General features: G+C 49.0%; 1 protein-coding gene across 1 annotated transcript in view; it reads right to left on the bottom strand.

Annotated features, from left to right (window-relative positions):
- The window catches only part of VAT1L (vesicle amine transport 1 like), a 169663-nt gene extending 146859 nt beyond the window's left edge, over nucleotides 1-22804 (bottom strand). The window contains exon 1 of the mRNA XM_069552395.1: nucleotides 22326-22804. Coding sequence (XP_069408496.1) covers nucleotides 22326-22558 — 233 coding nt within the window. The 5' untranslated portion in view covers nucleotides 22559-22804. The remainder of the gene's footprint in view (nucleotides 1-22325) is intronic.
- Nucleotides 22805-23007: the final 203 nt, after the last annotated feature.

Genomic DNA, 23007 nt, shown 5'->3' with positions numbered 1-23007 from the left:
TTGAGTTTTCTGTCCAAATTGCTGATGAAAATTTTGGATTAGCTGTCACGTTCCTGGTTACTAAGGGTATTTGTGAAGACCACAAAGAGATGTCATGGAGGAAATTCAAGGTATAGAACCAGTTGACATATTTTAAGTTTCTTCAATTCATGAACTCTTTGATTCTCTGAAACGTCTCCAGGATACTGGCATGGCCAAAAAGTTCTTCCAGGGTTTTCCAGAGCGAACTTCTTGGCCAACCCAATGCTTTGAATTCACGTTTAACAAGATCTGTGTAAGTTAGTGAGCCCCACTCCTTGTGAGCAAAGGCAGTCAACCCCCCTCTCCCCACAGCAGAAGTTGCTGACCACGTGGGCGCAGTCTGAGCAAGTGCCAGGCACGGTAGTTTTCTGGATGCATGTCACGACCATCATAGCTGTCCCCCCCCCCCCCGCACTATAGGTATAGATATAGATATCCGCCCCCCCCAACCCGCAAATCCCCAAATGCGCACACTCTGGCCCTAACTCTGAGAGTGCTTTACCCAGGCACACATTCTCATGTGCGATCAGCACTGAGGAAAATTGCTCTGTTGCTGCTGCTGCTGCTAAGTCACTTCAGTCGTGTCCGACTCTGTGCGACCCCATAGACGGCAGCCTACTAGGCTCCTCCATCCAAGGGATTTTCCAGGCAAGAACACTGGAGTGGGGTGCCACTGCCTTCTCCAGAAAAGTTGCTCTAAGCAGCCTCAAATCAGCTGTTCCCACAAAGAAGACTTAAGAGATGGGTCCTTTCTGTGATGGGTTCTCACGTAGGGCTTTGCGATGGTTGGAGGGGCCCCCAAGAAACTAGTAGATCTCTAGAAACCCCCATTCTAATTCCTCAGATGTTAGGGATGAGGAGAAAAGGAATTATTTGCGGCTAAGTCATTGTAATAGATAACATTTATGGGGTGCATACTATGCATTGGGCATGGTGTTAAATGTCTGTAGGTGTGATACTTAATTTTTAGAGCAACCATAACAAGGCTGAGACATACACATCACCCACATTTTACAGAGAACAATACGGAGACACATCAAGGTTTATAAAGCCAAGAGGTGAAAGCAAGTGATGGCTCCAGAGGCTACTGGCCTTTGCTGTCCTTTCCTCACTCAGTGCTTCCAGTTACAGGGAGGGGACTTCTCAACTCACATGTCACACTGGGCACTTACTATGCCCTGAGCAGATACTTAGTACTGGATGTCTACAGTTCACAGGGGGCTCGGTTTCTCACGGGGAGACAGAATCGTGAAAGCTGATCACAACACAGTGGGATGAGTGGTTCCACAGAAGTGTAGCCAGAGAGCTCACCTGGCCACCAGGAGACGGACTCACAGACAAGATAACCGAGGAGTCAAAACAAGGACCCTCAACAAGGTTTTCTCAAAGAACTCTTAGCTTTGGTGACACCCTCTGTGAAAGTGACGGCTCCCCTTGTGGCTCAGTTGGTAAAGAATTCGCCTGCAAAGCAGGAGACCCTGGTTCGATTCCTGGGTCGGGAAGATCCTCTGGAGAAGGGATAGGCTACCCACTGCAGTATTCTGGCCTGGAGAATTCAATGGTCTGTATAGACTCGGACACGGGATCACAAAGAGTCAGACAAGAATTAGCAACTTCCACAAGAAAGTGAAAGTCGCTCAGTCGTGTCCGACTCTTTGTGATCCCGTGAACTGTATAGTCCATGGAATTCTCCAGGGCAGAATACTGGAGGGGGTAGCCTTTCTCTTCTCCAGGGGATCTTCCCAACCCAGGGATTGAACCCAGGTCTCCCACACTGTTGGTGGATTCTTTACCATCTGAGCCACAAAGGAAGCCCAAGAATACTAGGGTGGGTAGCCTGGTCCTTCTCCAGCGGATCTTCCCGATCCAGGAATCAAACGGCGGTCTCCTGCATTGCAGGCGGATTCTTTACCGTCTGAGCTACCAGGGAAGTTCTACAGTCAGAGCTAAACTTAAACCCTTGGCTATTGCTCTCTGGCTTCTCCACAAGGGGGTTGCTGCACCTCCCTGAACCTTGGTTCTCTCATCTCAAACATGCGATAGTCGCAGCCTCACGCTGTCGGGGTTGGTGTGGATCGCGCGTGACAGGACCTTGTGAAGCAGGGTGCCTCACACGCCGCAGTGCTCAGTGAGTGTGAGCTGCAGTCGTTGTCATCAGCACACAGACAAGGTGTCATGGGTCAGGCTCCCTGGGAAGCAGACTCTGAGACTCAGCTTTGCATGCAGGAGGGCCGATAGGAGGTACCCCGGAGAACAGCACCTACCCAGCGGTGAGGGAAGCTGGACTGAGTGGATGGAGAGGTTGAAACACTGACGTGGTAGTAAAAAAGGGCACAATTTATCCGTGGAAGTTCTGGAGCTAGGATGGGACCTCGTCATGATGAATCCAGGCAAGCGGCCTGGACCTTTTGACCTCATGTCAACTGCTCATTGGATGGGAGCTGTCCCCGGGAGGAGCTCTGATCTCAGGCAAGGGCATTCCCTTCTGCTGAGGACAACTCCTCGGCAGGGACGAAGCTGCGAGCCCCCAGCAGCCAGCACTCACTGTAGCTGGGGGAAGGAGCTTTTCAGCCCCAAAAGGGGGCCGTGGGTGATGTACCCCAGCATCCACCGTGAGAGGGGTGTTGTGGTCTTCCTTTGCAGGCTTTTATTCCTCTGCTGGCCCAGAGCAGCAGTCACCAATGGTGAGAATTTACAGAGGTGTCCTTTGCGTGGTGGTTTCTGAGAAGGAAAGGTCTAGGGTTCTTATGACCAACGCTGGGAAGGAAGAAAAGGATGATATCTTTAAACTGGGATCTGAAGGATGAGAGACAAAGAGGCAAGGGAAAGGGAGGACTTGAAGAGATCACAGTGTCAAGGACATGACAAACTAAGAAAAAAAGAGAAAAGGAAAGGCGGACGAACTATCAAAACACATGCAGGAGTTGATCTTAAATGTTTCACTATAGAAAAGAAACGGTGACTTTCTGATAGCATGGAGGCGGCTAATGGGACGGTGGTAATCATTTGACAATTTACAGCTGTATCAAATCAACACTTTAAACTTACACAATGTTATACATCAGTCATATCTCAGTGATGCTGGGGGAAAGGAAAAAAAAGTCTTTTCCAGGGTTTAATAGATAATTTTCAGCTATGAAAAATATACATGCAGGGTTACTAAACTGCTTGGGGAAATCCATAAAAAATAGTAGCTCGGGGCTTTCTCTGTGTCTACGGGAAGGCGGGGATCACAGGATACTGGTGGAGACCCAGACACCAGAGGGAACACGGTCAGACGCCACGCGGGGAGTCTGAAATTCCCTCTGCTTGGTGAACTCACTGCCCAGCAGCCATCGCAGCCTGGTGCGGAGGCTCCCAATGTGTGGCTTTGCGCTGAGCCACAGCAGCCCGGAAGCTGTGCCCTTGCTTTTCTTTTCTTTTTAACATTTTTAATTGTTGCTTATTTGGTGGTTACCCCAAACTGCTTTGCCCTTCCCTCACCTCTCGACCGGCTGCTGCGACGCTCATCAAAGCACTGAGTTCCGAACCCAAGGGGGTGGGGCCAAAGAAACACAGGTTTGAGTCATTCCCTCGTTTCCCCAGAGCTGAAGATTTTGGTTTTGTTTCTTAACCACAGCTGATAGCTTAAAAACATCTAGGACTATAATCAGCAGAAAATCTTGCTCCCAATTCTTCTTCTTCTTCTTTTTTCACCCCCATTTTTTTGGCTTTGTTTAAGCAAAATGGCTGTCTGAGGAGGCCTTACAAATATCTGTGAAAAGAAGAGAAGTGAAAAGCAAAGGAGAAAAGGAAAGACATACCCATTTGAATGCAGAGTTCCAAAGAATAGCAAGGAGAGATAAGGAAAGCCTTCTTCAGTGATCAGTGCAAAGAAATAGAGGAAAACAATAGAATGGGAAAGACTTGAGATCTCTTCAAGAAAATTAGAGATACCAAGGGAAAATTTCATGCAAAGATGGGTTCGATAAAGGATAGAAATGATATGGACCTAACAGAAGCAGAAGATATTAAGAAGAGGTGGCAAGAATACAGAAGAACTGTACAAAAAAGATCTTCATGACCCAGATAATCACGATGGTGTGATCACTCACCTAGAGCCAGATATCCTGGAATGTGAAGTCAAGTGGGCCTTAGGAAGCATCACTACGAACAAAGCTAGTGGAAGTGATGGAATTCCAGATGAGCTATTTCAAATCTTAAAAGATGATGCTGTGAAAGTGCTGCACTCAATATGTCAGCAAATTTGGAAAACTCAGCAGTGGCCCCAGCACTGGAAAAGGTCAGTTTTCATTCCAATCCCAAAGAAAGGCAATGCCAAAGAATGCTCAAACTACCACACAATTGCACTCATCTCATAACACTAGTAAAGTAATGATCAAAATTCCCCAAGCCTGGCTTCAGCAATACGTGAACCATGAACTTCCTGATGTTCAAGCTGGATTTAGAAAAGGCAGAGGAACCAGAGATCAAATTGCCAATATCCACTGGATCATGGAAAAAGCAAGAGAGTTCCAGAAAAACATCTATTTCTGCTCTACTGACTATGCCAAAGCCTTTGACTGTGTGGATCACAATAAACTGTGGAAAATTCGGAAACAGATGGGAATACCAGACCACCTGACCTGCCTCTTGAGAAATCTGTATGCAGGTCAGGAAGCAACAGTTAGAACTGGACATGGAACAATAGACTGGTTCCAAATAGGAAAAGGAGTACGTCAAGGCTGTATATTGTCACCCTGCTTATTTAACTTACATGCAGAGTACATCATGAGAAACGCTGGGCTGGAAGAAGCACAAGCTGGAATCAAGATTGCTGGGAGAAATATCAATAACCTCAGATATGCAGATGACACCACCCTTCTGGCAGAAAGTGAAGAAGAACTAAAGAGCCTCTTGATGAAAGTGAAAGAGGAGAGTGAAAAAGTTGGCTTAAAGTTCAACATTCAGAAAACTAAGAACATGGCATCCCGTCCCATCACTTCATGGCAAATAGATGGGGAAACAGTGTCAGACTTTAATTTTCTGGACTACAAAATCACTACATATGGTGACTGTAGCCATGAAACTAAAAGATGCTTACTCTTTGGAAGGAAAGTTATAACCAACCTAGACAGCATATTAAAAAGCAGAGACATTACTTTGCCAACAATGGTCCATCTAGTCAAGGCTATGGTTTTTCCAGTGGTCATGTATGGATGTGAAAGTTGGAGTATAAAGAAAGCTGATCACAGAAGAATTGATGCTTTTGAACTGTGGTGTTGGAGAAGACTCTTGAGAGTCCCTAGGACTGCAAGGAGATCCAACCAGTCCATTCTAAAGGAGATAAGTCCTGGGTGTTTATTGGAAGGACTGATGTTGAAGCTGAAACTCCAATACTTTGACCATCTGATGCAAAGAACTGACTCATTTGAAAGACCCTGATGCTGGGAAAGATTGAGGGCAGGAGGAGAAGGGGAGGACAGAGGATGATATGGTTGGATGGCATCACTGACTCGATGGACATGAGTTTGGGTGGACTCCGGGAGTTGGTGATGGATAGGGAGGCCTGGCGCGCTGCAGTTCATGGGTTCGCAAAGAGTCGGATGCCACTGAGCAACTGAACTGAAGCACCCATTTTATGATCTCAAGACTATGAAAGAGATTGATACAAATCTGCTACGGAAGGAAAATCTCTTGTCTAAAGCAAGGAAAACTTTCACGCACATCTCAAATGGCACCATTTACTGGAGAACAGACAGAATTGTCCTGGGTGGACCTCAGGAGAGAGAAACCACCCGAGCTCCATCTGAGGTTGGAAGGAGTGTGTGAGGACAGATGCAGATACAATCTAGTGGTGACCAGTGGGGAGAGAGGGGGAATGGCAAGAAAGGGGTAGAGAACGAAGAGGAGAAACTACCATGTGCAAATAAATGGGCTTCCCAGGTGGTGCTAGTGGGTAGGACCCATCTTCCAATGAAGGAAACATAGGAGACATGAGTTCGATCCCTGGGTTAGGAAGGTTCCCTGGAGGAGGGCATGGCAACCCACTCCAATATTCTTGCCTGCAGAGTCCCATGGACAGAGGAGTCTGTCAGGCTATGGTCCATAGGGTCGCAAAGAGTTGGGAACGACTGAAGTAACTTAGCACACACAGCAGATAAAATAAATGAGCTACAAGTACATATCGTACAACACATGGAATACAGCCAGTAGTTTACAGTAGCTATACATGGAGGAAACTTTTAAAACTGTGAATCCCTACGCTATATACCTGAAACTTACATGATACTGTACATCAGCTATACCTAAATAAGAAAGGAAGGCAAAAATAAAAAATTACAGAAAAGAGGGAGTAACCGCCAAACAAATAGTTTTGCTTATGCTAAGCTCTTCATCAGTTAGCACGCAGACTACTCTTCAAATCCTTCAACCAAGGATAAACAACTAAGATATGACATTTGAATCGACTAAATACTTTCAAGTGAGATGTAAGCAAAAGAGACAGAAGGGAAATTTTCAACTACAAAAATATTCAATTCTATCATATTTTCTAAACAGACTGTCATCTTTGATGCTAAAACATAGCATGGGATAGTGTTAAGAGCCCAAATTCTAAAATGAACTTCCTGGCTTAAAAATCTGACTCCTCTACTTAAACACAACAATGCAACGAAACCCACAGAACCGGGAAACTTTTCAGTTACGACTCCACCATGGTTCTTCTGTCCGCATAGAAAATAAATATAAAGATTTTTTTTTTAGTGTGTTATGGACCCTCAGGCTATCTTCTTCCCATCCCTAGCCACAGCTCCTGACAGCGCTCTCCTCCATGTCTGGGTCCATGTATTCCTCCCTACCTTGTTTAACCATTATTTTTAGATGTGAGACCTGAAGTTTTCAGACACATCTGATGTGTTTTGAGATCGACCGCTTACTAAGTGAACGATGCTGCTTTTGCCCAGCCCAGATGCCTGTATCTCTAACACAGGGACTGATGGTGCGCTGACGCAGCTTGAGCTGTAGTTTTATTGGTCTGTTGTTCCTCAGAGACAGGAAACATGTCCCCATCACAGGTCCGCATTAGTATTCGAAACACATGTCGGTTTAATATTTCAAACACAGAACAAAATGGCCAAGGAGATACACAGAGAATCTAAATATGAACAGCCATTCTCCGCAGAAACCAAAAAGCGCGGCATGAGTGTGTCCAGGAAAAATTCTCCCTGATGCCGAGACGGACCCCTTGATTTCTGGACCTGGAGGAATTTATTTACTCTCAGCCTGTCCTGGGAACAGAGCAGGCGTTTATTCCCAAGGAGATTCCCAGAAAGGTTAAGATCTCTGCGGTCTGGGTTAGATGTTGATGGAGTCACTGACTTCAAACAGGTGCCTGGCCGTGACTGGTTGTGCAGAGCATTCAAATGAGTTTAATTTAAATTCAACAGACCTTTCACGATTTAGGGCTTGGCTCGGGACTAATGTGACTACAGGGACGGTGGCACCTCTGCTTCCCAAGAGTTCGGAGACCAACAAATTAAGTGCCTTCACAGTATGACAGCCCCCTGCAGGCCGCGGGACGCGGGTCACGGCTAGCACAGGCCGGGCAGCTATAGTCCACCACGCAGCAGTCGTGCAGGCCCTACGGTGAAGCGCCACTCGGGTGTGGCTGCGCCCTCTGCTCCCGTTCTCCCGAGCTCTCCAGCGTCATCCCACCTCTCCGTGGAAGGGAGACGGTATCACCGGACAGTGCAAACTGCTTCCTGCCTGACCTCTCACCGGAGCCCCAGAGGGGCTGGGAGGAGGGCTCCCCCAGAGAAACGCTCCATTTTTGCCTCAACGTGACGGTTATCTCCTGTCACTGATGCTGATAAAAGCTTTGCTCCATGAAACAGTTATGTCAGTAGGAAAACAAGTAGGGTAAGACCAGAACAACACAGTCCAATAGAACATTCTACAATGGCGAAAATATTCTGTGTATGTTCTGTTCAATGTGGCAGCCACTAGCCATGTGTGATTACCGAATGCTTGAAATGTGGGTCGTGTGGGTGAGGAACTGGATTTTTAATTTTAATCAGTATTTAAGTTTAATTAACCTTTATTAGAGACATGCAAATCAAAACTATCAAGCCTGTCAGAGTGGCCACCATTAAAAAGCAACAAGCACCGGAGAGGGGAATGAGAAGGGAACCCTCTTATGCTGTTTGCTGGGAATGTAAATTGGTGCAGCCCCTATGGAAAGTAGTCTGGAAGTTCCTTAAAAATCTAAAAATAGAACTACCATATGATCCAGCAATCCCACTCCTGAGCATATACATGGAAAAGAGGAACATTCTAATTTAAGAAGATGCATGTACCATAGTGTTCACTGAGATTCACAACAGCAAAGCTTTGGAAGCAATGTAAGTGTTCACCAGCAGATGAATAGACAAAGAGGATGCGGTACAGTGTACGATGGAATATCACTCAGCCACAGAAAAGAATGAAATAATGGCGTTTGCAGCAACACAATGGGCTTAGAGATTACCAACCAAGTGAAGTAAGTCAGACAGAAAGACCGTTACCACATGAGATCACTTATACGTGGACTCTAAAATATGACACAAATAAACTTATTAACGAAACAGAAGTAGATCCACAGACAGAAACCAACTGCTGGGTGCCAAAGGGGAAGGGCTGAGGGAGGGACAGGTCCGGAGTTTGGAATTAGCAGATACAAACGACTGTTTACGAACTAGATAAGTGACATGATCCTACTCGAGAGCAAGGGAACTGTATTCAGTATTCTGTAATAAACCAAAACGGAAGGATTTCTCTGGTCGTTCAGTAGCTAAGAATCCGCCTGCCAATGCAGGGAACATGGGTTCAGTCCCTGGTCCGGGAAGATTCCATGTGCTCCAGGGCAGCTCAGCCTGTGTGCCACAAATCCTGGGTCTGTGCTCTGGAGCCAGGGAACTGCAGCCGTTGAGCCCACGTGCAGCAACTCCCAAAGCCCGTGTACCTAAAGCCCGTGCTCCACAGCAAGAGAAGCCTCTGCAGTGAGAGGCCTGAGCTCCACAAGCAGAGAGGAGCCCCCCTTGCTGCAACTAGAGAAAGTCTGCATGCAGCAACGAAGACCCAGTGCAGCCAAAAATAAATTAACATCTGGAACCACAATGGAAAAAATATGTAAAAGAACATATATATATATATATATGCAAAACTGAACTGTGTTGCTGTATATCAGAAACTAACAGCATTGTAAATCAACTAAACTTCAGTAAAAAATTTAATTAGCTTAAGAAAGAGACAGTAGCGACATCACTAGCCTGCTGTCTTCCTGGTGGACTACGCACAACTCGAAGGGGGAGTCTCCCTTAAAATCCATCTTTCGATGTTCACGGCTTAGCCCAGGGCACAGTCTAGCCTTGCCAACAAAGATTCCTCCACTGAAGGTGTTAAGTAGGAAAATACCAAGGTGTGATTCAAGCTCTTTCCTTCCTCCTGCTAAAGGCAGTTACTGGTTGGCAGCCTTGTCAGTAGTCAGGGTAAAACTGAGAAGATCAAAGACCTGCTTGATTGATGTGCTTTGGGAAGAGCAAATATTTATCCTGGAAGATAAAAGAAGAGATGTGAGAGGTGAGCAAAGATAGGTGCAAAAGACAAGAGCGAGTGAGGGCAGGGTTGGAGAGTCTGGGAGAGTTTGAAGAGCACGGGGAGAGAGTTTGGAGGGAGAGGAGGCACTGGGGGAGGCGGAGGATGTCTAAATGGGAAGAGAAATTTTCTAGATGTTTCTTCTGCAGCACGAATAGTTCCAGCTTTGGCATTTTCTAAAGGACTTGATAGAATTTGACAGTGCGTCTCAATTATATTGAAAAATTGGGTTTCTATTCAAGAGTGAATCATCCCAGCTAGATGTGGGCTACAAAAGGGAAAACAGAATAGGAACAGGAATAAAACTGTTAAAAGAGCAAAAGGAAAGGTGTCCTGTAAGTGCCATAGGCTGAGGGCAGAGACGGGCTTCAAGCTGGTGAGAGGCAAATTTGCCTCTGCATTTATTTCCTAGGAAGGAGCAGTCCCAGGCATGGACCAGCTCCTCTGTGATCAGAGAGAACGGTTCTCCAGGATCTGAAAGCAGATAAACCTGAACAGGATGTTTTGGGAAGGGTAGGGGGGGGCACGTTTTTAGCTGTATTATACATCCTGGGTTCTGGCTGCAGAAACACTGAGTCACAGCTTATTACAAGGTCCCCAGTCGGAACAATTTTAGTCAGTTTAGCTGGAGGATAAAGAGAATCCAATTACGAAATCATTGAGACCAGTCGTAGGAACGATGGATTTAATAGCTCCCCATTAGCTGATTGAACTAGGGATAGCATAGATAAATGAAAAGCAATTCTTTCTGATCTTAGGGATTTTTTTTTTTTAAGTCTGTTACTTGATGGATAGTCTGTTTTAAGAAGATGTGTCTGCATCGGGAGGGCGGGGAGAGGGCTTTGCAGTTTGCAAGCTTCATCAGAGCTTACTGTAGAATTTAGTAAGCCACTGGGGTTGTCCCACTATGTATCTATTTGCATGAAGAGCAGATAAGCCTGGGAAAGAAGAGAAACACTCATGCTAAGGGAAATGCGAGTTGGAGAATAGGAGCCAAATGAAGAAGCCTATGGTAATGCAAGCGGGAAGCTTGACTCTGAATGTGGGCTTCGGTACAACTCAGATTGCCCTTCAACTTCAAGGGCTTGTGACGAGTGGGTATAAAGTAAGTGAAGAAAACCCTGGCTCAAATCCCAGCTCTTTGTCTCATGAGTTTCGTCATCTTTAGCAAGTTCTTTATTTCTCTGATCCTTTCCCTTCATCAGAAAATGTTTGGTATCACGCTAAGTGCACGCGTGCATGCTAAGTCGCTTCATTTGTGTCAGACTCTTTGCGACCCCATGGAGGCTCCTCTGTCCATGGGATTCTCCAGGCAAGAATACTGGAGTGGGTTGCCATGCCCTCCTCCAAGGGATCTTCCTGACCTGGGGATTGAACCAACATCTCTTGCGTCTCCTGCTTTGGCAGGCGGGTTCTTTACCACCAGCACCACCTGGGAAATTTCTATAAAACCCTTAACGTGGTGCTGTGAGAAATCACTCAGTAAAGGTCTTTGTGATAATAATGATGATAAACAATGAATGACGGGAGTGTCATTATTATTAGCTCCAAACAGCAGAAATATTGATAAGGAGGGTGGCACATGCTGCTTTAGGACCCGTATTGGGGAGAAAGGGGGCCACATTCTCAGCAGAAGGCCAGGCTCCACCCGGGATGGAGAAGAAACAGGAAACACACTGGGTGGCTTCAGTGTGCTGGGAGGAGCAGAGCAGGGCAACGGGAGATGGTTACAATCAAGGGGAACCAGAACTGTGTTCTGAGAGTCCAGGCCACAGCAGCTAAGACACCCTGGCAATGATGTGGGAGGCATTGAAGGTGGGGGTCCTGATCCTACTAAGGAAGGTCAGAACAGAGTCAAGGACATACCACTTGTTCTAAAAGGTTATCTTCCCCCCAGTAGTTTGAAATATTTATTCACTTATTTTCCAGTTGTACTGAGCTGTATTTGACACACTGTATTAATTTAAGGTATACAGCATAATGATTTGATGTGTACGTATCATACACAAGGATTATCACAATACTGTTTACTTTAGGGAAACGTTTGAACAGCCAGGCTGGTGGAGCCTCGGGTCCCCAGGTGTGCAAATGTTGCAGGGACACTTGAGTTAGTGCTCTTGGAGTAACCCTCACCAGAAGCAGCACACTGGGCTCTTGGAGAGAGCCCCGGCTGCAGCCCCCAGTGCAGCCGCCTGACAGTGAGGAGGAAACCACAGAGCATCTTGAGAAGTTAGAGACCCACATCTCCCCGCCCCTGGGGAGTGGTTATGAGAGGGCTCACAAAGCGATCTTCTGGCTTCAAGAGAGCAAACTGTGTCAAGGAGAAGTAAAACTCCCCCAAAACACAGCTCCTTTGGTATTCTTTCAAATCCCCATTCAAAGACCTGCATGCTGGAGGGAGGGAGACTCAGAGAAAGCTAAGATGACAGAGGAGAGTGCAAAGGAACACGGGCTCGGACGGACCACTGTTTGTATTAGGAAAGTCACATTTACAAGTGACACAGCCGCTGCTGCCGAAATGTACGCCCAACACTCTGGGTAACACACTCACTCACTCCCCCAAAGACTGATTGCATGCCTACTGTTACAGAAGCACCAGGCATGGTGTTCATCAGTTAGAGGAGAACAGAGAAAGCTTCTGGAATGTCCAAGATGACCAGAGATTCAAAAGACAATGGGCCTCAAAGTTGACAACATTATATATGTTATTTAATATGATTCAAGGACTCATGCTGAGGGATGTCAAGTCCCAAGAGAGGGCATGGAGCTGCCTTCCTTCCCCAGTGCCCCCTCTGATTCTTCACTTTTTTCTGGACAAAGAAGCATCTCCTATCCACCATGATGGCTACCATTCTGATCAGTCCAGTGTTTCTTACCTACCTGCGTCATCTGATAACTGCCCTCCATTCCGCTTACAGCATCTACCCCACATTCACCACACACACACACACACACACACACACACACACACGCATGCTTCATGAGTTCCTGGCCCGGCTGTTGATCACAGTGCTCCCTTCCTTTAGGTCAGAACAGGCGGGCGTGAGACACCAACGTGGCCAGTCATTACGCCTTACTCCCTCGTGCCAGACAGCGAGAGACCCAACGGCTGGTATGTGATTTATGAGGGGCCAATTAGATCCCTTCCCTGACATATGAAAACTGGGAGAAGAAAGTCCTTTTTGCATCAGGCCTTGCTAAACTCTCAGGAGGCGACTGGGGTGAAAGGCCTCCATCTTTCCAGGTCTCGGGAAGGCAGCTGATCACAGTAACCCACGAGGACAGAGAAGACAAAAGAGGGAAGGGGAAGGGAAGCAGAGTGCCTAGGAGTCCAGGGACTAGTTCACCAGGGTGAACTTCCTTCAGCGTGGCTGAGAGGAAGGACAGAGAGGTCAGAGCAGAAGTGACTGGCCTCCCTTCCAAAGGTCCCTGAGCTTGGCCCGGCCCCTGCAGCGCTGCCGGAGCACCGCACACTGTGGCCCTGCTCACATTCCTGTTGCCTCGGGAATGCACCTGGATGTCCGTGTTTACGTCATGCCGTGGTGGCACAGCCTGTCCAGGCTATGTTTTTTTTTTTTAAATCTGATGGCATTTGGTCTCAGTTGCGGTGGGATCTCCTAGTTATGACATGTGGATCTCAAGTTACTTTGCGATCTAGTTCCCTGACCAGGGATCAAACCCAGGCCGCCTGCATTGGAAGCTCAGAGTCTTGGCCACCTGGACCTCCAGGGAAGTCCCTCAGCTACTTTTGATTTTAGGGTCTTATACCCTTTAGCAGAGACACGTGGAGTCTGAATAGGGACTCCGTTCAGAAAACTTTATGACTTAAGGAGGGACTTTCTAATGTCCTATTTTTTTTTCATCTCCTTCCCACCATTAATATATATTAAACACACACTATACAAGGACTCCATTCATTCAACAGATGTGAAATGTGCCAACATCATTGCTAAATACTTTAGACGCAATCTAAAATTACCCCATAAGGACTATAATTATACCCATATTACAGCTTAGCAAACTGAGGTTTCAAAAGAGGAAGTCATTTTCCCAAGGTGATAGAGGTTGCTCAAATGATCCACTTCAAGGACTTGATCACGTCTGTTTCACTCCAAACATTAACCCTTTTATAACCCCAAAGCATCCTGCCTCCCATCCAGTTTGGATGTTTAGTCAGTGCCAGCCCAAGAAATGAATCATTATCAGTCTTTTCGCAGAAGAGAATTATCCTACAAGGGGCTCTGGAGGAGGGGAGAAGTCAGGATTAAGAGGACTCAGTGCTGTAATCTGCAGAGAAGGCAGTGGCTCACATGTTTCTGCCCCCTGGACAGTGCTAAGGAAGGGGCTAAGGCTGAGGGGCCAAGGAGCTGGGGAACAGAATTCCCCCCACAGGCTCTCATTTAGAAAAATATCACGTTCAAAGAGGAAACAGCTCCTCTCACTGGAGCATCTATTTTGTCTCTTGGGCCTCCAAACATTAAACATTAAATTTACTCATTTTAATACCGTGGCTGCAACTGATGTTCTGTGTGAGATCACATACAGAGGAATCAGACTAATTCGAGATTACGTGCCTGCTGCCCTTTCCTAGGAAGAGCCTCTTCTTGTTTCTAATTAAACTTTTTCTTCTATGACAAATGCCAAGATGCCAAGAAAGGCCTGGACGAAGAAGAAGTGGCAGGAACTTGGGGTCGTGAGGGCGTTCACACCCATGCCTGGGTGAGCTTTGTTGTTGGCATGAATGTCAGTGATCTGCCCAAAGGTCATGGGATTTTGGTTCCCCTGGATGCGTGCAAACCAGACTCCGGATGCTGGGCCGTTTTGCATGCCCAGCTATTGGAGAAATCTGTGCTGTCACCCACGGATGGGTGTGCAGAGAGCTGGTGTCAGGCTAGCATACATTCCCCCTAGCCCATTCCCAACCCTGGGCATAGGACTCAAAAGCCAGCACCCTACTCCAGCTGTGCATGTTGTTGGATGGGAGGTGATCAGGACAGGGCTCCGGAGGGTGGGGGTCAAGTCCAGTAACAAAGGAAGGGAAATAACTGACTCGCTATGTGCAAGGAGCAGTGAGGACGGTCAGAGACCCTCAGCCAGTCTTCACGGTAACACCAAAGAGAGGGTGCTCTTCTTACCAAGGGGAGGCTACAGGCAAGGTGTCGGTATTGTCTGCTCACCATCACCCAGCCGTGGTGAGGCAGGATTAGAGTCTGAACTCAGATCTGTTGTAGGTCCTTACTCTTCCCATTTCATCTCTGAGTCCCTTTTTCCTTACCTAGAAATTAAGGAGGACAGCCTCATGGGTGAGGGTCGGATGGGAAATGACAAGGATGATAGGTTTTGTTGCTGCAAAGATGCTGCCAGTGGAGGGGAGGGTGAACTTGAGTCCTCACTCCCGTTGCCCACCATGAGCCCCCTGCCTTTGGCTTCCATCTAATGAAGATCAGGCTGCTGTTTATGGGAACCTGCTCTATGTCAGTCGTCCAATAAGATGTTCTGTGTCTCCTCTTTCTATGAAGTAGAAGAAACTCCGATCCTGGGCTTCCTTTCTTCCACAAAGTGCTGGGGAGACGGGAAGTCCATTCTGTTATCGGGTCAGAGCAGACATTGTCACCATCACCAGCCCTCCCCGGGGAGGACACAGTTAACGGAAGAATGCAAACTCGGATGGACAAGAAAGACCCCTCAGGCAGCGCCTCCACCTTCTCATCCCCAAATGGGGCTCAGTGTGAGTCTGGAGAGTCAGCCTTTCCTGTCAAATCCTGATGGCCCATCCAACACAGAGCACTTTATTCCAGTCTCTGGCACAGAGTGGCTCCCAGCTCGGGTACTGGGGCCCTCCAAACAATTTCTCGGTTTTACAAACATCGGCGGTGCTTAACCTCACACAGTCCACTTATTTATTTCAATAAACACAGAGAAGAAAGAGCATTGTTGCTGTTCAATCACGCAGTCGTGTCCGACTCTTTATGACCCCATTGACTGCAGCACGCCAGGATTCCCTGTCCTCCACTATCTCCCAGAGCTTGCTCAAACTCATTGCATTCAGTGGGTGATGCCATCCAACCATCTCATCCTCTGTTGCCCCCCTCCTTCTCCTGCCTTCAATCTTTCCCAGCACCAGGGTCTTTTGCAGTGAGTTGGCCCTTTGCAACTTGACCTCATACTCTCCACTTATTTATTCGAATAGACACAGGGAAGAGCATATCGGCCATATTTCACTGGCTTGACCTTTCATGCTGTGTTGTTTGACATACCCTGCGCTCAAGTTGCTGGTGTAGCCATGGACCAGTGGAGGAAATGCGGCAGAGGAAGGAACTTAGTCTTGAGTGGTGATCACATTTAATCAGCATGGGTATTCTGGGTCAACCGTAGTAATGTGATTCTAAGTGGATCCCAAAAGCACTCCAGACCCCAGAAATGGCGAGGAAGTGGATGTGGCTCAGAACCACGACAGCCGCTTTGGGAGGCAAGATGACAGCACGCAGCTTAAAATATGCATATATACATTTGTTTACTTTTGATCATTCTTGGCCCGCTGGGGCTTTGTGGCCGCTCACGGGCCTTCTCTCGTCCTGGCTCCCGGCTGCTCATTGCAGTAGCTTCTCTGGTTGCAGAGCACAGGCTCCAGAAAACAGGTTCCCCACTGCAGGGCATGGACTTAGCTGCTCCGCCGCATGTAGGATCTTCTCGGAGCAGAGATTGCACTGGTGTTCCCTGCACGGCAACATGGAGTCTCAACCGCTGGACCATCAGGGAAGCCCCATCATGCGGTTCTGAGTGTGATCAGCTATGCTTCAAGTCAGTCCAGTGCCTCCCATTTCTCTGTGTTTCCAACCCCAGTCTTTGGGTCTGTCCGCCTCTCTGAGTCTCTTGGTCTTTCTCTGCCTCTGTCTGTTCTCTCTGTCTACTCTGTGTGTTTGCCACTGTGCCCTCAGATCACAGAGTCCAGAGCAAGGCAGGCTTGGATTTTTATGTCGCTTGTCCACCTAAAATTTGCAATCCTAACATATCTCTGAACGCCAGGTCCCCCATCTTCAAAATGGAGACTGTAACACTGATGTTGTTGATGCTGTTGAGTGGTCACTAGGATAAAACAAAGCAAAGTATACAGCAGGCAACTCAGTGGCTGCCTCATCCCCAGCGGCCAATGGATGGGCTCCCAGCCCATCTCCAGTGCACCTGACCTTCATGATGTATCAGGATCCCACCAATCTCTTGGCTTTCCTCTAGCGCAGCCCCCCCCTCGGCCCATCTGCAGATCAGCCAATGGAGCCATGACTGGCTGCAACTATTTTTCCTCCAGTTGGTCTCATTCCAGCAGCTTCACGTGGCCTCTTGCTGTAGATCAGTCTGGGAAAATAAACGTCCCCAGTCCATTAGAGCCTTTCCACCACAAGCCAATCTGGGCCGCAAAACAGACAGGCTTGTTAATGGCCACTTAAGTAGTTTCCTGCAGCCCAGTCTGGGGACCCTCAGCCTCAAATCCTCCCAGATCCTGTCCAAGAGAAGCACCACTGTGGCAAGACCCCTGGGAGCAAAGGCGTAGACAGGACCCTGAGCAATTGCTGGGGCCTGGGGGAGGAGAGACCACAAACCCTGGTTTGTCTAGAAAAGTCCCAGTTTGTCCCTGCTGTCCCAGAGCAGTTATTAACAGTGTCCCTTTCATTCTCCAAAGAGTGCTGGTATGATAACCTATAAGGGGAACCTGTGGAAACCAAGAAAGCAGTTTGAACAGTAGCATCTAGCATTTGTTGGCCTCTTGCTCTGTGTCAGGCATCACCACAAAGGTCCAGATGCACCGTGTCACTGAAACCCCCTACAACACTCTACACTGGTTATTCAGTTGTTAAGTTGCATCTGACTCTGCAACCCCGTGGACTACAGCACGCCAGGCTCCCCTGTCCTTCACTGTCTCCCAAGTTAGCTCAAATTCACGTCCATTGACTCAGTGATGCTGTCTAACCATCTCATCCTTGGCCACCCTCCTCTCCTTTTGCCTTCAGTCTTTCCCAGCATCAGGGTTTTTGCCAGTGAGTCAGCTCTTGGCATCAGGTGGCCGAAGTACTGGAGCTTCAGTACCAGTCCTTCCAATGAAGTCCTTCAGGGTTGATCTTGAGGAATGATTGGCTTGGCTCTGAAGGGTGGTGCTATTATTATTTCCATTCTATAGACCGGGAAGCCCACGTTTAGAGCGGTAAGCGCGGGGTCAAGGTCAGCCAGTGTAGAGGACACTGTTCGCGCCTCACGCAGATCTCTTTGACCAGGCAGCGCACCCGTCCCCCAGCTGGCTGTCAGAGCTCAGAGCAGCCCTGTTCCTCCTTCCATGAGTTACAGAGGCTCCACACCCCCACTCAGGAAGCAGCCCAGAGCCCATCACCGACCGATGACAGGGTGGGGGCTCCCCCAACTGCTACAAGGTCAGACTGACTCTGTGGTACAGCTTGTGCTCTAGAACTCCTGGAGGGATCCAGCTGAGACCAACCCTGGCTTCACTCCTTCCCCTGCCCTATCCTGCTCCCCTTCTCCTGAAAGGATACCCCCCCACACACCATCAACCTCTTCAAACAGCATTCCTGTCCCAGGCTGTGCCTCCAGGGGACCAGTCCTAGGATAGCCGGTTAGCAGGGGGCTGAGCTAGGCTCACGTCTAGGAAGGGCTCACTCTCCATCACTAAGTAGATGAGATGCAACACTGCCTGTATTATGACATGCATGATTAGAAGGATGGCCTCCAGGTCATCAAGTTGCCAGCAGATGTCTCATGCAGGCATCAGTGTGACAACAGGCACAACAACCACTGTTTGTTGTTGTTCAGTCGCTGAGTCGTGTCGGACTCTTTGCGACCCCATGGACTGCAGCACGCCAAGCTTCCCTGTCCTTCACCATCTCCAGGAGCACGCTCAAACTCATGTCCGTTGAGTCAGTGATGCGATTCAACCACCTCATCCTCTGTCGCCCCCTTTCTTCCCTTACCCTCAATACTTCCCAGCATCAGGATCTTTACCGATGAGTTGGCTCAATGCATCAAGTGGCCAAACGATTGGAGCTTCAGCTTTAGCATCAGTCCTTCCAATCAATATTCAGGGTTGATTTCCTTTAGGATTGACTGGTCTGATCTCCTTGGTGTTCAAGGGACTCTCAAGAGTCATCTCCAACACCACAGTTCTTGCTGCTAACCTTGAGGCCATCTCTTTCTTGCATCTGAACCTCTGAACACTATAGTGTTCATCTTATTAACCCCATTTTGCAGTCGAGGCAGGAGAAGTTAAGAGAGGTGCTCACCAAGGTTACACAGATCTATCTTTCTCCAAAGGCCACACGCTTTTTCCACGTGGCCAGTTAAATCACTTGCAGTGCAAATGTTCACTGAATGGCTGGTGAAATGGGTTCCCCATAAACAATGATGTTCTGGTAACAATTCAGATGGAAGACTGGGCTACCCTTCCACCCTGTACAGCCCGCAGTGGTTCTTTCTGAGCCGTGTTTAACCATCAAGCTTTCACTTTAGGGAGAAAGCTGGATTACTCTGGGGACAGCCAGAGAACGTTTCCTTAAGCCAGACATAAACAGATTAAAAGGGCTTCCCAGGTGGCACATAAAGAACCTGCCTGCCGATGCAGGAGACATAAGAGATGCGGGCTCCATCCCTGGGTCAGGAAGGTCCCCTGGAGGAGGGCGTGGCAACCCACTCCAGTATTCTTGCCTGGAGAATCCCATGGACAGAGGGGCCTCAGTGTGGGCTACAGTCCATGGGGTTGCAAAGAGTCAGATACAACTGAAGCGATAGCACCCGTGCAAACAGATCAAAGCCACACTCCCCGAAGAAAGGGAAGAAAACAAGGCTATGTGTCAAAGGCCAGAGAAGTAAACTACATCTCTTCTGGCTTTTCAACAGAGGGAGACAAAATAAGAGGAGAAGAGCAGCGCTTTAAGGAGAGATGAACTAGGATTCACACCCTAGCTTCATTACTTGTGTGGTGTTTTTAGCAAATTACTCAACATCTCCAAGCCTCAGTTTGCTTTACCACAATACCTACTGTGTTAGACCACAGATGAGAGGGGGGAAATGAGATAAAATATGTATCTCCCCCTGCCTTCTCTCTTCCATTTCCACAAAATTTATATGGTAATCAACTTGGACCCTCATTCCAGGTCTGAATGATGCTAGTTCAGATGGACTATGCTTTATTTTCCAGCAAAAAGCAAATCCTATTTGATGATAAAAGGTTTCCATTAAAAATAGAGAACCGAGAGAGAACGGATAGGAGGGGAACCTTTATCCAAGAGGCCATCAGCTGATTCATAAAACCACAGAATGAGTCATCCTGGCTCCCAAAGCTAATCTTACAATCAATGGGCATCTCCGGCCAGCCAATCCTAGCCCAGTGGAGAAAGAAGGGCCCAGGGGGCAATCCTCACAAACCTATTCCAATCCCTCCCTGCAAAACTGATTAACTCTGCTTCCAGCTTGGGTGAAATGAAAATCAACCTGGGCCCTTTGCAGTACTGTCTTCCCTCCCCCATCCAGCATCATCTCCCACCCCTCATGGCTTGTTGGCTTTCTAAACAACTGGGGCGGGGGGGATCTGTGGTGATTCTACTCAGTGTGTGTGTGTGTGTGTGTGTGTGTGTGTGTCTGTGTGTATGTGTGCAGCTCCAACGAAAAACAGGCTTCTGTGTCTGGCTTTGAAAATCAATCTCCCAGCCTTCATCCTGACATTTATTATTTCCAAACCCTTCAGGTCCTCTTGGCATTTATGCAGTAAATGCCAAAAGGCTGGAGAACCCAGGTCTATTTGTCCTGCAGATGACGATCTTTTAACAAAAAAGTAGCTTCAACATTTTTACTCTCTGTATATACACTCTGACAAAGAGTCCTAGAACCCAGTCCTCAATTTGAATGGAGGGTCATAAATCACACACACACACACACACACGTAATATTTTTGATTGGTGGTTAAGGAAGGAGAATGAATCAATACACAGGTTTAATTTTACTAGGTAGACATACTTCCACCAGCAAGTGAAGAAAAAGAATGACTCAACAATCTCCCTCCAGGCACCTTTCCCCCATCCTTCCATTCAGCAATAACTGAGTCATTCAGCAATAGCATATTCAAGATACACCGGGTGCCAAGCTCTGTGTTGGGCATTGGGAATTTATCAGTGAGCGTATATCAGAGGCACGCTCTGCCTTCCGGATCAGCCAGCTTGGTTCAGCAAGAGTTAACAAGATGGAACTGTATAGGCTCCCGAGTTGGCCAAAGCCGCCTCTGCCACCCTGAATTCCCTCGGGAGAGGCCCTTGTGTTTAGAGTCAAAGGCGCCCAGCCCCCTCTGTGAGAAGAGGGCCAGGGACCAGTGCCTGCCTCTCTCCAGGCACCTTCCAGTCTGAAGAATGAAACCCACACCTGCTCTCAAAGTGGCAAAGCGGAGGGGAAGCTCCTCTGCACTCTTCCTGCCTCTAGACTGTTCCCAGATGCTGAGTTTGGGGGGCTAACCAGGGAGCTGGCTGCTGCTTTTAGGGAGCTGGGTCTGTTAGGGGCTTTAAAGAACGGTGATGGGAAGGGATGGGCCCATCTCACTGCGCTAACAGCAAGTTCCCCGGGAAAGCTTTCCACGCTGCAGCACACAACTCAGAGCGCTGGTCCAGAGAGCCCTCCGGGGTGAGCCCTCTCCCTGGAACTCCAGGGAAATGACCATGCAGTGATAGCACAAGCGATGTTTAAACACTCCAGGAGGAATCCCAGCCCTGGGAGGGTCTGCCATCCCCGGGGAGGGGTGGGGACAGGAAGGGTACTAAGGAGTTGGAAGCAGCAGTTACAAGATTCAGCTGTTTTGTTTGCTTGTGCTTTTCCTCTTCAGAGAAACACGGAAGAGGCTGGTGGGCAAGAGGGGAATTAAGTAGCAGTGCTGGCCTTACCTCTCACCAGGCTTAAATGCTGGGTACCTAAAATGCTTCCTTCCCAGTTCCTTTCCTGGTGTGAGACCACAAGGAGGGAGTGTACAGCCGTGAGGAAGGACGCATTTCCCCAGCCCTGCTCTCCGACCCCAGCCCCAAAGGGAAAACTGCCTAGAGGTTGAAAAAAATGCCATATCAAATCCTGGCCATGCCGCTTAGCGGCAGCGGGCTGATCTTGGGCAAACCACTCTCTGAGCCCCGGCTGCCGCACCTGTGACAAGCGGACAACGATGATGCCTAACTCTCTGAGTCCCAGGAACTATTAAATAAGATCGCACACGTAAAACTCTTAAGAACCGACGGCAGGTACGCAGTGAGCCGACGGTTATGGTTTTCTAACCATGTTACCATCAAACCTTCCTCTCCTGGCCCCTGAGCTGTCCTACTCCACGGAGAGCTCCCGTGGCGCGATCAGCCAGACCCTGAGCGCTGGGCGCCACCAGCCACCCTTCCCCTCTCGGAGCTCACCGTCTCCTCCCGGTCACCCCCAGATCTGGCTTGGGGAGAGCTCCGAGGGCTTGCCTGCCAGCCTCCTTCCCAGCATCGGCGGGCCAAGGGGCGGCGGGAAAGGCTCGGGGAGCCGGTGAGGGCGCGCGGGGGGCCGCCCAGGGAGGCTCTTCCCCTCGGGCAGCGTGCCCGCCGAGGCTCTGCCAGCCGCTCCCCCGGAGCTCTGAGCGCGCAAAGAGAGAGAGAGAGAGAAAGAAAGCGAGAAAGGCGCGGATACTGGACCAGGCTTTGACGCGGATCTTGAGCTCGCCGTCCTGCGGCTCGGGCATGGCCTTCCTGGTGACCCGCAGCTTGTTGAGCCCCCCGAAGCCGGCCAGCACCACGGCGCGCATCTCCTGGGCGTCCCCGAGGCGGTGAGAGCCGCCGCCGCCGCCGCCCTCGGCCGGCTCCTTGCCTGCCTCCTTTTCGATCATCTGCTCCGTCTCCTCCGCCTTCTCCACGCCTTCCTTGGCCATGGCGCGCGGGGGCGCGGGGCGCACGGGCTGCAGCGGCTGCGGCGCTGGGGGGCTCGGGGACCCTTGCTCGCAGGTTCCTCCTGTTGAATGCGGGATGCTCGGCGGAGCAATGGCTGCAGCCTCTGCGAGCCGCGCCGCGGTCCACGGCCTCCGCCGTAATCCTCCCAAGAGCCGCGCGCCCCGCCTCGCTGCCCTCCTTTCTGTCCTGCCCGAGCAAAGCCTCAGCTCCCGCTTCTCAGCCAGTTTCACACCAAGCTCTTGATTGCAGAACCCAGAGCCCAGATCTGAAAAAAAAAAAAAAAAAACACCTCGTGAATAAAACACACAGAGAGAGGACGCCTTGTCCTCCGCCGTGGACGCAATACTTCATTATATACGGCGCGGGCTGGGCGCCTTGAAATGGACAGAGACGAATGTCTGGGCCCGGAGGACGCCTCCCTGCCCCAAGG

Source organism: Ovis canadensis, chromosome 14, assembly GCF_042477335.2.
Source record: "Ovis canadensis isolate MfBH-ARS-UI-01 breed Bighorn chromosome 14, ARS-UI_OviCan_v2, whole genome shotgun sequence".
In the NCBI taxonomy this organism is placed as follows: Eukaryota; Metazoa; Chordata; class Mammalia; order Artiodactyla; family Bovidae; genus Ovis; species Ovis canadensis.
The sequence above is the reverse complement of the archived record's forward strand: the minus strand, read 5'-3'. Positions and strand labels throughout refer to the sequence as shown.